The sequence below is a fragment of the Neofelis nebulosa genome, chromosome 7 (assembly GCF_028018385.1).
Source record: "Neofelis nebulosa isolate mNeoNeb1 chromosome 7, mNeoNeb1.pri, whole genome shotgun sequence".
Lineage (NCBI taxonomy): Eukaryota > Metazoa > Chordata > Mammalia > Carnivora > Felidae > Neofelis > Neofelis nebulosa.
The window spans coordinates 53,068,696-53,081,914 of NC_080788.1; the positions used below are offsets into that span (position 1 = coordinate 53,068,696).

The window sequence follows — 13,219 nt, forward strand, 5'->3', positions numbered from 1 at the left end:
CACACACACACACACACACACCCACAAAACACAAAACACAAAACAAAAACAAACAAAAACCAAAAAACAAACCATTTTGAGATGATCTAGAAAAACAAAATTTGGCATGAGTATACAGTTTCTGTCCAAAGAAAAAATCCTGAAATGTCCAATTTTCAGTTTTACGTTGATTCCCTTTGGTCACACCAATTCTGTGTAATTTTACCTCCACAAAGAGGGCGTGTCTTTCAGTGAACAAGTATAATTAATCATTTAATTAGTCTCAGAATAGGAGAAGCAGTCAACTTTAATGATTGGATAATCCTTTTAGTGGTTCCCAATTTTTTGCTTAAAAAAATGAGTGGTCATCTTTTTCAATCTTTGACAATAATTACAATGTGAGATCACTGTGTGATTTTGGCACATAACTTGGAACTAAGGGACATTGCTATAACATGCACTGGCAAAGACAGCTAATACTGTCATTGGGCACTGAATTGTGCAACATAGCATCTCAGTGTAAAAAAAAATTTTTTTTTTAAGTTTAGAGATTAATGGCAGATTTTACATGTTCTAACTAGTCCAAGTACACAAAAAAGTAAAATACTTGCCTTAACAGGTTTGCAAACTTTTTTAACATAAAGAACCAGGAGAACCTCTACTGCCTAAAAGCATCCTCAATCTGAAAATCTATCTCCTATGAAATAAGCTATTAAGAAATTTGGGACTCAATCTAGGTATTTAGGATAAAAAGTCATAGGAGAGGCATCTTAAAAATCTTAATAAAACATACACCTTAAAAAGAAAGAAAAGCTTTGGGATGTTCAGAGCTAAGAAGGCGATTCACATTTAGCTCAGTTGGAAGGTATGCTAATAAGATGTAGACGAATTATTCTCAGGATCTTCTAGAAAGTGATCAAGATCTTGAGGATGAGACCCAAAGAAAGGAAGGCATATTAGTGACTAAGGATAACTAAAGCTAACTGATTTAAGGATGAGAGCCTAGGGTAGATTAGAGAACATGAGCTGGCTTTTAGCTCTACAGTATTTCAAAGTAGAGCTCTACAACGAAAGTCTCCCAGTTGTTGAAGACTAATTTGTGCTTCTCCAGGTCTACGACACTGTAACATGGCTTCTAAGACTTGACCCACCCAGTCTAGGGTGGTAGTATTTGCTCCCATCACATGGATTCCTGAAATTCAAACCTCATTTCTGTGGTCCTGGACCACTCCTCCATGACAGAAATTAAAGTCCCTTGTTTGGTAATAACATCACACTTACGATCCTTTAAAATGACTACACCACCACAGAGGCACCTGGGTGGCTCAGCTGGTTAAGCATCCAACTCTTGATTTCAGCTCAGTTTATGATCTCACTGTTATGAGTTGCAGTCCCGTATTGGGCTCCAAGCTAACAACATGGTGCCCGCTTGGGATTCATATTCTTTCTCTCTCTCTCTCTCTCTCTCTGCCCCTCCCCCACTCACAGTCTCTCCCTAAATAAACTTAAAAAAATAAAATAAAATAAAATGACTACACCATAAAGGATTTTTATGGTGATTTCACTATACCCATTAACAAATCTGGTCCACACAAAAACTGTATGAATGAGGCAAAGCAGATATTCAGCCTGTATGATGCCTTTTACATAAATTTCAAAACAGGCAGAACTAATTTATTGTATTAGAAGCTAGGATGGTTGGGCACCTGGGTGGCTCAGTCAGTTAAGTGTCCGACTCCTGATTTCAGCTCAGGTCATGATCTCACAGTTGTGAGACTGAGTCCTATAGTGGGCTCCATGCTGAGTATGGAGCCTCCTTTGAATTCTGTCCCTCCCTCTCCCTCCTCCCCCACCTTACTTGCACATGTGCAGAAACAAAGATAGAAAGAAGCTAGGATGGTGGTTACCTCTGAAAACAAAGAGAAAAGTGGGAAGAAGCCGGGCAGCGACTACATGGCAGTGCTCACTATATAATCCACCAAGCTATATCCTTCTGATTTGTGCATTTTCTGTAAGCATGTTATGCTTCAGGAAAAAGTTCATTATTTTTAAAAATGCTAGTCTTAGTCATTGCATCATAGCTGCCCATAAATAGTATTCAACAAAGCTACAAGGAGCAGTAAAAATAGTGAATGTATTATAAAAACTGACTATGAATGCAAAATTACCTGCTTTTTAACTCAACTACTTCTGTTTACTTCATACCCAGCCAAAGTCTAAGAAATGAGATAAAAATTTTTAGAAGTTAGAAAATGGGGTGCCTGGGTGGCTCAGTTGGGTGAGCATCAGACTTCAGCTCAGGTCATGATCTCACAGTTTGAGTTAAAGCCCCACACAGGGCTCTGCACTGTAAGCTTTGGCTGCTCAGTCTCCCTCTCTCTGCCCCTCCTTTGCTCAATCTCTCAAAATAAATAAACATTAAAAAAATAATAATAAAATCTTTAAAAAAATATACAATTTTAGGGGCACCTGGGTGGCCCAGTCAGGTAAGCATCCAACTCTTCTTGGTTTCCGCTCAGGTCATGATCTCATGGTTTGTAAGTTCAAGTCACACATCCGGCTCTGTGCTGACAGCGCAAAGCCTGTTTGGGACAATCTCTCTCTCTCTCAAAATAAAATAAATAAACTTAAAAAAATAAAATAGGGGCGCCTAGGTGGCTCAGTCAGTTAAGCATCCGCCTCAGTTCAGGTCATGATCTCGCAGTCTGTGGTTGGAGCCTGTGTCTGGCTCTGTGCTGACACCTCAGAGCCTGGAGCCTGCTTTGGATTCTGGGTGTGTGTGTCTCTCTCTCTCCCCCTCCCCCACTCATGCTCTGTCTCTCTCTCTCTCTCAAAAGCAAACATAAAAAAAAAAAATCAAAAATAAATAAATAAGTTATAAAAAGAAACAAAATTATTACACACTCCAGCTGAAGGAAGATACATCATTTTTTTTTCCTTGCCACCCATATTCCTTGCCTCTATCATTTCTCCCCTCTGATATTTTCTTGTTTTCCACAATTCTTCTCCACCTTCTTTCCTACTCCCTCTAATCCTCCAAGATCTTTCTCTAGGCAACTGGAGATTATGAAACAAGAGCATACTGGGAAGCTTCCTGGGTCAATTTAGGACAAACACAGCTCTTTCACATCTCTTATTTTCTCTTTTTGTCCTCAGATTCCTTATTTTTTTCTGCCATCTCTCTTCTCATATCTCTCCCTCCATTTCTACCTCCATTTGAGTCCATCTAAAACATACATAATAGTAAAATGTGATCAACCAATGTTTATTCTCATAGAGTCATACTCTCCTGTATAAATAGGATTGAAGCTATAAGCACTGTGACGTTATAGGTATGGCTGTCTGGATGAAAGCATAACCAGTAGTCTTTTCTGTTATAAACACAAAGGAACTGACATTTTTGTTCATCTCTGTGATTCTCCATACTTCAAAACTATGTATTGGTTTTCAATCCTTTTTCTGGCCCTAAACATTTGAGGACAAGACATTCCCATCTCTAACAGTAGTGTGATGGTTAACGTTATGAGCCAATTTGGCTGGGCATGGTGCCCAGATAATTGGTCAAATATTATCCTGGGTGTTTCTGTGAAGGTGTTTTTGAATGAGACTGACATTTAAATCAGTGGACTTTGAGTAAAGCCATATGTGGTGAGCCTCATCCAATCAGCTGAAGGGCTTAACAGAAGAAAGACTGATCGTCTCTGAGCAAGAAGGAATTCTGCTGGCAGACTGCCCTTGGACTTGAACTGCAACTCTTCCCTAGGTCTCTAGGCTATCGGCCTATCCTGCAGATTTCAAACTTAATAAGCCTCCATAATCACACGTGCCAATACCTTAAAATAAATCTCACCCCCTCCCCAACACAGAGACTTTTGGTTCTGTTTCTGTTTCTCTAGAGAACTCTAATACAAGTAGCTAAGATAATGATGCTAAACTAGAGATAAAGGGCTGAACTAGATAAACTAGTGAAAGAGCAAATGAGTTGGGGATGATAGATAATTTTAAAAAGGTTTAATGAAGACCTCGTGAATTACCCACTCAAAAATCATTCACTAGCCTTCCTCTGTTACAGAGGCTAGAATGCTAAAATGAATTTTCAAGTTTCCCTTGCCACTAAGGGGTAGCCACGTGACAGAGCTGTGGCCAAATTCCTGAGAAGGGCTTCCTTCCCAAATAAAAAGCTAAAGCCTAACTAGAAGAAAGCACTATGCTCTAACCTTCTTTCTGTCTGGATTACTAAGGATTCAGGTGTAAAAACAGTGCCTGGAAGAGGTAATCTGTAGATCCTGCAACCGCTGCCACCATTCGCCAGTATTCCACACATGATCTCCTCAACAAGAGTGCAAGCAGACTCTGGCTCTGCAGGCCAACACGCACTGAAAGCTGAGTAGCTTAATCTACTTCATGTTGTGTTATATATAGAACTTTAAAATATATGGCTATACTCAGTCTCCACTGAGGCTACCTAAGGTCAAACTCTGCAATGGGAGGGGCCTGGACTAGAAACTCTCCTGAAAGTAATGGTTATGAAGCATTGACAATTATAACTATGAATTACTAAGGAAGGCTGTAGGGTATCCTTTAAAAACAGTCTTTGAAAATATGGCCTGAATTATTTTATGACAGTTCTCCTTAAAGACAGGAGTTAGAACAGAGCACTGCTTTGACATCATTTCCATTCTGAAATATACTAGTGAATTAAAATTTTTACCTCAGCACACTAGAGTGTTATATAAAATCACTGTATAATAAAATCTCAGAAATCATTCAGAAGGAACTTACTGGCCAAGTTGATGAAAAATGCAAATGAAGTGCCAGATTACTTGACAAGTTTCTAAGTCAAGAGTGTCAGATGCATCTCTAAAAACATTATTTCTCCAGACCTACCTTACCTATAAAAAGAAAAATCAAATGCTATCGAATAATGACTTCAAAGTTTACCTTTTTTTTCTCCAGTGTAGGGCACATAGTCTTCCCTGTCCTTATGCTCCAATGCCTCCTTCTCCAGGTATGAAAGGAGGTGTTCTCTATCAAACGGCCCTGTGGCGGACTTTGACGTCTGGTTCTTCTGCCGGAACCCTGCAGGCAGAAGGGCATTCTGCCAAAGAGAATGAATCAGCCATTATGACCACCAAGAATGCCAACATTATACGCTTCCACAGATCACCCATTTAAGAAAGACTTATAGACCAGAATGTGATACTGGCATTAAATGTTTCATTTTAGGGCAGCAATGTAAAAGTGTTCTACACAAAGTTTTCTTTATTAGGTAGAATTCACTTCCATTATTAAAATAAGCACATAAACATTTTCTTCAGAAAGTTCTACTAGAAGGAAACACTCCTTACTTTTTAAATGTCCTGCATGGCAATAAAAAATAGTTTTCTTAATGATTAATAACTGCTCAGCATATAAGCATATACAGAAAATAATTCTATTACAAAAGAATTCTAAATGATATATACACCATATTCCTTCATAACGACTTCTATTTCGTGGTAAAGGCTTTTTCATATAAACACATGCATTCCATACAGTAGGATATCAGAACATTAATGTGAAAGGTTCAATGTATGTATAGATGTACATCAGCACTAGGATGTACTGCAGCAACCACCGTCATTGCTACTCACGCACCAAGGCACATGGATGTCCTCCTAACAAGAGCTATATCTCTGGGGTTCCATGTGGGTACAATCTTTTTGAGAGCATGGAGGGACTGAGAGTGGGGAAGGGGTGCAAGGTAATGGATTAAAGTTGTCTCTTGTAGTTCCTATTCTGAATTTTCACTAAGTCCAGGAATAGCAAGTGGCGATTAGACAATGTGAGCTCCATCCTTTTGCTCATCGAAAGGCAAGAGGTGGGGCACCCGGGTAGCTCAGTCAGTTAAGCCTCTGACTTCAGCTCAGGTCATGATCTTGCAGTTTGTGAGCTCGAGCCCCGCTTCGGGCTTTGTGCTGACACCTCAGAGCCTGAAGACTACTTCAGATTCTGTGTCTCCCTCTCTCTCTCTGCCCCCCCACCCTGCTTGTGCTGTCTCAAAAATAAATAAACATTTAAAAAATTCTGATAAAAAAAAAGGGGGGCGCCTACGTGGCTCAGTCAGTTAAGTGTCTGACTTCAACCCAGGTCATGATCATGATCTCTTGGTCTGTGAGTTCCAGCCCCACGATGGGCTCTGAGCTGACAGCTGAGAGCCTGGAGGGAGCTTCTGTTTCTGTGTCTCCCTCTCTCTCTACCCCTCCCCTGTTCATGCTCTCTCTTGCTCTCAAAAAAAAAAAAAAAAATTAATAAAAAAGAAGAAAGAAAGGCAAAGAGGTGATACTGCCTTGTCTCACTGTTCCTAGATATTCCTTTGCTTTAGAAATGGAAGGCAGCCCGGTAAGTCACACAAAAGGGCCAGCCTTCTTTTGCCAACACCTTCCATAATGCTGAATCTCATGGATGTTATAATTTTCATTATAAAGGGAGATCTTATATAGATAATAATAGGGAATATACATTTTATAACTAGAAAATACAGCACTTTAACTGTGGCCATTTGCTGAGATCCATAATAATTTTCATAAAATTCACCTTTGTGCTCTCCTCATGTAATGGTATGCATTATACAGAAAGGTCATCTATAAATATGAAATACAAAGGAGGTCTGTTCCTAACCCTGCACTAAGAATGCGTTTTGTAATTCAAAATTGTCTACAGGAAGATAATAAAGAAACAAGACTTCTACCCACGAACTCGGAAATTGAGAACTATGCATGAAGAATCCTACCCATTTTTACTTCCTAAAAAACTCATTTGTCTATTTACTTCTCTCCGTCTCCAACATCATTACTTTGGTCCAAGCTATGATCAAGCTGGCAAGGAATATTATACTAACTTCCCGACTGGTTTCCCTGGATCACATCATCCCTCATTCCCATTCCATTATCTCTTACCTTAGCCTTACCTCACATACCCTCCTCATTCTAGCCACACTAGCCCTAGTTTCTTCCCTGTGCCTGCCACACACTTCGTTCTACCAAAGACCTTCTCTAGAATGCTCTGTCCACCATTTTTTGCTAGTCATTTTTAAGACTGCAGCTCCATTCCCCCAAAGAGGCTTTTCTTAACCTCCCATTATATGCTCTTATACTAATATGGTATGATTATTTAATTAATGCCTACCTCCCCCACTCCTACCAATCTGCATCATGAGGGCAAAGACCACATTTGTTTTGCTTACTCTTATAACCTTAAGCCTAGCATAGTACCGGAATCTATTGGTTGCTCCCCAAATATTTACTGAATAAAGATTTGAGAACACTTTTAAAGAAAAATGCTCATTAAGGCAAATTAATCAAAGTTACTTCCCATCACCATCAATAATACCTACTGCTCTTTCATGGGGGTAGTAATGGAGTTGCACTATTCCACCTGGCAGGTCAAAATCATGTGAAACATAGGTTGTTTGGTGGGGTTTTTTTTGTAATTTTTTAATGTTTATTTTTTAGAAAGAGAGAGAAAGACAGACAGACAGACAGACAAACAGCACAGGTGGGAGAGGGGCAGAGAGAAAGAGGGAGACACAGATTCCGAAGCAGGCTCCAGGCTCTGAGCTGTCTGCACAAAGCCAACGCAGGGCTCAAACTCACAGTGAGATCGTGACCTGAGCCAACCTCGGATGCTCAACCAATTGAGCCACCCAGGTGCCCCGAAACACAGGTTTTAAATGATACATTAGCTGGAATCCTGGCTCCTTAAATACATTTTTCAACACAAAATAAGTGACAGGTAACTGGCTTTGTAGGCCATAAACTCATCAACCATGCTTTATTAGGAGTATACTTTAGTCAAGTTACTAGATCATAATTATTTTATAACAGGTAAAGATCTCATTAAAATGACTGCCACTAAAAAGTATGTTTCTTCCTCACAGTACAATTTTGTTGTAATGATATATACTCCAAGCCTTGGAAATAATTAAAAAAAAAATTAGCTTTTGCCTAGGCTGGCTGGCTGTCTTGTAGAGATAGATGTTTTGAGAAAATGCAGTAGGTTGGCAAATAAATATACTGAATGCAGCATATGGAAAGTAAAACAGCCCTCCAAAATGTAACAAGGAACCATATACAACCTCTATCTGCCCTTCTCTTATCTTCTGAGATTTATAAGTTACAGTGGCTTTTCTCTGCCAGAAGTGGACACTACTACCCTTGCACTTTTTTCATACCTCATCTTTCACTGGCACTCTTGCCCAAAACTTTACCCACAAGCGGCATGCTGTCAATAAACATCGTTCTTCCAGTCTCAACTAACAGTATCTGAAGTTGGGGGAGTTTCAACTGGGGTTGAGGAACTGGCAAAATACACCCAGAGGTTTGAACTCAAACCTCCCCATAAACGAAGCAGGCCTCATGGTTTTCAAGTAAGAAAATAGAAACCATCAGTTTTCACATGTATAGCATAGTGCAAGTATTAATAGGGGACTCACTGCAGTTTAGCAGAAAGGTCACTAGACTCTGCCAGGGAGCCATCAGGCAGTGAGGGATCCAGTCTCAGTTCTTTCCTTAATTGTAGTAACTGAATCAAGTCACCTAACTTTTGTTTTCTATCTATAAAACACAGGGCAAGTGCTAGATCAGTGTTTCTCAACCAAGGTGCTCCCACAGGGGACAAGTGGCAATGTCTGCAAACATTTTTGGTTGCCATGACTAAGGGGAGGAAGCATTAATCATGTTTTCTATTTTCTGTATTTTATGATGCTTTGCCATCTTGGGAGCTGGCTAATTCCTAAGGATAGCAAACAACTTCCTCGGCCCTCCACCCAGCAGTGGGCTTTCCAAATGAAAACCAACTAATCTGGAGCCCATATCCCAACCACCTCCTTTATCTCTCACCCAGCAAACCATTATTGCTCCTGCCCTAAATCACCCAGGACCAGGTAACTGGACAACTGGAGACTACTCTTGTGGCCCAGAGACCACTGAAATTACTCAAATTATCCAATCCTAAATTTGCTCAAACTTGCCAATCCTGTCTCACCCATTTCTTCCCTCGGAAACCACAAGAATGGTTCTGGGCCATACTTGCTCCTTGCTGCTTCTGCTTCCTGACGAAACCAGGTGTTTTCTCATGTTCCCTCTTGAGGACTATAAGAAATACACTCTTTTTTCCTCCATGTCTGTAATCTTACCAGAGCTAATTAAAAAAAAAAAAATCCCAGGTACATTTGTAAACAGGGGGATGTGCTATTGGCATGTAGTGAGTAGAGGCCAGAATGCTGAACAACTTAACAATGCACAGGACAGCCCCCATAGCAAAGAATTATCCAGCTTCAAATGTCAGTAGTGTCAAGGTTAAGGAACTCTGGACTAGATGAGCTCTTAGGCTCCTGCCAGTTCTACAACCACTTGATTGAAACAGGTCTAAATAGGTTGAACTGTTTGTAGAAGAGACTGCTGTGACAGGATCAAAACAGCACTGTTATCCTCGGTTACCCCCAGACTTATGAGTACCACAAACTTTTCCTTGTGATAACAATTACAGTTAAGGGTTTTGATCTACGGCATAGACACATTAATGAAGTGCTGAAGTAATGCTGAAAAAAGGAGAATTTTCAATAAAAATTCAAAAACATTCCAGCAGGAAATAAATGTGTTGTAGTAACAAGAATAATTTTATAAAACAAACTCTATCTCAATTCTTAAAAGACACTAAAAATCAATGTCTCAGCATAAAGAAGCATGTAGTAAAGAGAAGAAACCTAGCAAATGACCCTTACCTTCAGGGTAAGTAGCCATAACCTTAGGGGTCTCCCCTCAAGGACTCCCTGCCCACCCCCCACCCTGTACATACCAGAGAATAACGATTCAGGTGTTAAGGGACTCTACCTTAGCCTTGTGTAATTTATAAGACAACACCCACTTTGCAAATTTTTTTTTAAATTTTTTTTTTTTAACGTTTATTTATTTTTGAGACAGAGACAGAGCATGAACAGGGGAGGGGCAGAGAGAGGGAGACACAGAATCTGAAGCAGGCTACAGGCTCTGAGCTGTCAGCACAGAGCCCGATGAGGGGCTCGAACTCACGGACCGTGAGATCATGACCTGAGCCAAAGTCGGACGCTTAACCGACCAAGCCACCCAGGTGCCCCCCCACTTTGCAAATTAAAACGTATATACATATATTCAGGTCTGTTCCATATGGACTGCAGTACTGCTGAGAATCTACTTAGGTCTACTCTACTAATGACTAGAAACTTACTCAATTTGGTCAGCAGCTTTTAGAACGGTAACAATTAGATTTAAGGTCACGGGGCGCCTGGGTGGCTCAGTTGGTTAAGCGTCTGACTTTGGCTCAGGTCATGATCTCTCCATTCCCAAGTTCAAGCCCCGCATCGGGCTCTGTGCTGACAGCTCAGAGCCCGGAGCCTGCTTCAGATTCTGTGTCTCCTTCTCTGTCTGCCCATCCCCCATTCACATTCTGTCTCTCTCTCAAAAAAAAAAAAAAAAAAAAAAAAAAAAAAGATTTAAAGTCACAAAGAACCTTCTAGAGACACTCTACACAAGGGCCATCATAGTATAGAAGCTCTGAAGAGGCACAGAGGTTGACATAAATCAAAGACCTAATCATCTGCTTCATTTTACCAAAAACATTGCTCCCTGCCCAAAGAGAAAAGATTTTGTACAGGACAGGAAATTTCAGATGTTTGAAAATAAGGGTGTTGGTGAAAATGGTTTAGGATATATTGGCATGTGAGTGGAGAGGTGGGGGCAGAAGTGAGGGAACTAAGAAGAGGCAAAAAATTCATTTGGATAAAGAGAAAATGTAGGGGTATCTGAGAAAAGTCATGAAAAAGCTAACTGCTCAAATAAGTTACTTAGTTTCAAAGGGTTTGAAAAGTTATTTCATTAGCACCTACCTCAGGGTCAAGATCATCGAGAACAGTTTCCAGTTGTTTCAGTTCTACTTCTGATAGATTTCCAAGGAGCTCATCTTCATCCAGGTCCTTGTACTTTTCTAAGTCCTTCCGGAATGGTAGTGCCATGATTTGCAGTACAGGAAAAGTCACTTAATTTTTGCTATTCAGTACAGTCAGGAGTGATTTCTACTTTTTCTTAAAGCTATGGAGAGAAGAAACAAACACATTTAAAAATATTAAGTCATCTCCACCTACTTAGATCTATTATTAAGTGAAATGTAATTTCTATGTGTCATATAGTCTCTATCCATCACACATTACCCTGGTCTATGATCATTCAGTGTCCTTACCTCTTATTCAAATGTATTAAAAGAACCATTTGATAGAATTTAGAATTTCTGATAACTTAGTTTTAGGAGGAAATAACTCATTATGTGTGCCAAAATAAAAATTTTCTCATCAGTGACTTTCAAATTATTGCTACCAGAGAACTTTGCTTAAGCACAATATGTTTAAGACACATTTGTTTTACTGTAAATTGTGTAGGAGAACATTATCTTCTGACTCACTAGTAATAAAGGGGGATATTAATACACTCCCCATTGAGGAGTAGCCACTTGCCACTGGAAAAAAATAGGTTTTGAAAAGGCACAAAAGATTTTTTTGAAAAAGTGTTTTTACAGGAAAAATTACAGCTTTCTGAAAATGTTTCTTTAAAACCATGCTGGGATATGTCACCCAGTGACTGGCAAAGGTGGTCAGCAAAGTCTCATTATAGGAAAGGACCTTTGTCATTTCCTCACCATGTGAATCTTTCCCAAATGAGGTAAAACTCAACAAGCAGCCTCTTTCCAGATACAGAACTGTTCCATAGGAAAAGATACTTTTTTTCAATATATGAAATTTATTGTCAAATTGGTTTCCATACAACACCCAGTGCTCATCCCAAAAGGTGCCCTCCTCAATACCCATCACCCACCCTCCCTCCCTCCCACCCCCCATCAACCCTCAGTTTGTTCTCAGTTTTTAAGAGTCCCTTATGCTTTGGCTCTCTCCCACTCTAACCTCTTTTTTTTTTTTTTTTTTTTTTTTCAGGAAAAGATACTTTGAATAAATCCCACAAAACATGCAAAGTAGAAATAAAGTATTTGTTAAGTTCTAGCCATAAATGTGGATCATTTGTTTCATAAAATGTTCCTATGTGAACAAGAAATAATCCTTAGTCTTAGAGATTTTGCTCGATTTTACTCGGCTGCAGAACACTCAGTACTTCAAAGTGTGGATGTATTCCCTTTACTACTCCTCTCTCCCAAGGTTTTCCAACTTAATATCTAAACTAATATATTTTCCTTCTCAAACCAGTAACACTTTATGGATCCTTTTACATGTTTTCATCTCTTAAGAAGAAAGGAACATTCACCACAGGGGTCTGTCAGCTAGTGCCCTGACTAGCAGCCACCTGGGTCCAGTAACAAGCAAATTAACAGAACTGTGCTTATGCAGATGTTAAACTGCAGGCATTTTGTGGTAACTGCCCAAGACAGGTTTGGCTTATACCTGTTCTATTTGGCATCTCATCTGTCTTGGCTTAGCAATTATTCCGGATTTTTTTCAGTGTTTTTTTTTTTTTTTGAACATATTATCATCATTGTTATCATTACTAAGTTTGGTAAACCTCCACTGTATACTTCCAACTTTAAGATACTAAGCTCACAAAGTATCTTGAGAATATATCTTCTCAATTAAAAGTAATACACTCTGGGGTGGCTGGGTGGCTCAATTGGTTGAACATTTGACTCAGGTCATGATCTCAGGGCTGTGGGATTGAGCCCCAAGTTGGGCTCCATGCTCAGCATGGAACCTGCTTGAGACACACACACACACACACACACACACACACACACACACACACACTCTCTCTCTCTCTCTCTCTCTCTCAAAAAAAAAAAAAAAGAAAAAAACACTCTGCAGAGAAGATTCAATAGAAGGTATAAGCATTTTCAAATATATTAACCAACAAATACAACCTTGAAGGTGGCAGGCAATTTTAGGGGGAAAAATTAAAAAATAAGAACATTTTGAAAAAATATTCCCTTCATAGGAGTGCCTGGGTAACTCAGTTGGTTAAGCGTCCAACTTCGCCTCAGGTTATGATCTCATGGTTTGTGAGTTAGAGCCCTGCATCAGGCTCTGTGCTGACAGCTCAGAGCCTGGAGCCTGCTTCATATTCTGTGTTTCCCGCTCTCTCTGCCCCTCCCCTGCTCATGCTGTGTCTCTCTCTCTCTCTCTCTCTCTCTCGCAAAAATAAATAAACATTAAAAAAATACTCACTTCATA

At 39.7% G+C, this 13,219-nt stretch overlaps 1 protein-coding gene across 1 annotated transcript in view; it reads right to left on the minus strand.

Moving 5' to 3' along the window:
- TMOD3 (tropomodulin 3) overlaps window positions 1–13,219 on the minus strand; it is an 80,145-nt gene that overhangs the window by 34,791 nt on the left and 32,135 nt on the right. Inside the window, exons 2-3 of the mRNA XM_058737715.1 lie at window positions 10,883–11,084; window positions 4,921–5,077 (exon numbers count right to left, since the gene is read on the minus strand). Coding sequence (XP_058593698.1) covers window positions 4,921–5,077; window positions 10,883–11,008 — 283 coding nt within the window. The 5' untranslated portion in view covers window positions 11,009–11,084. The remainder of the gene's footprint in view (window positions 1–4,920; window positions 5,078–10,882; window positions 11,085–13,219) is intronic.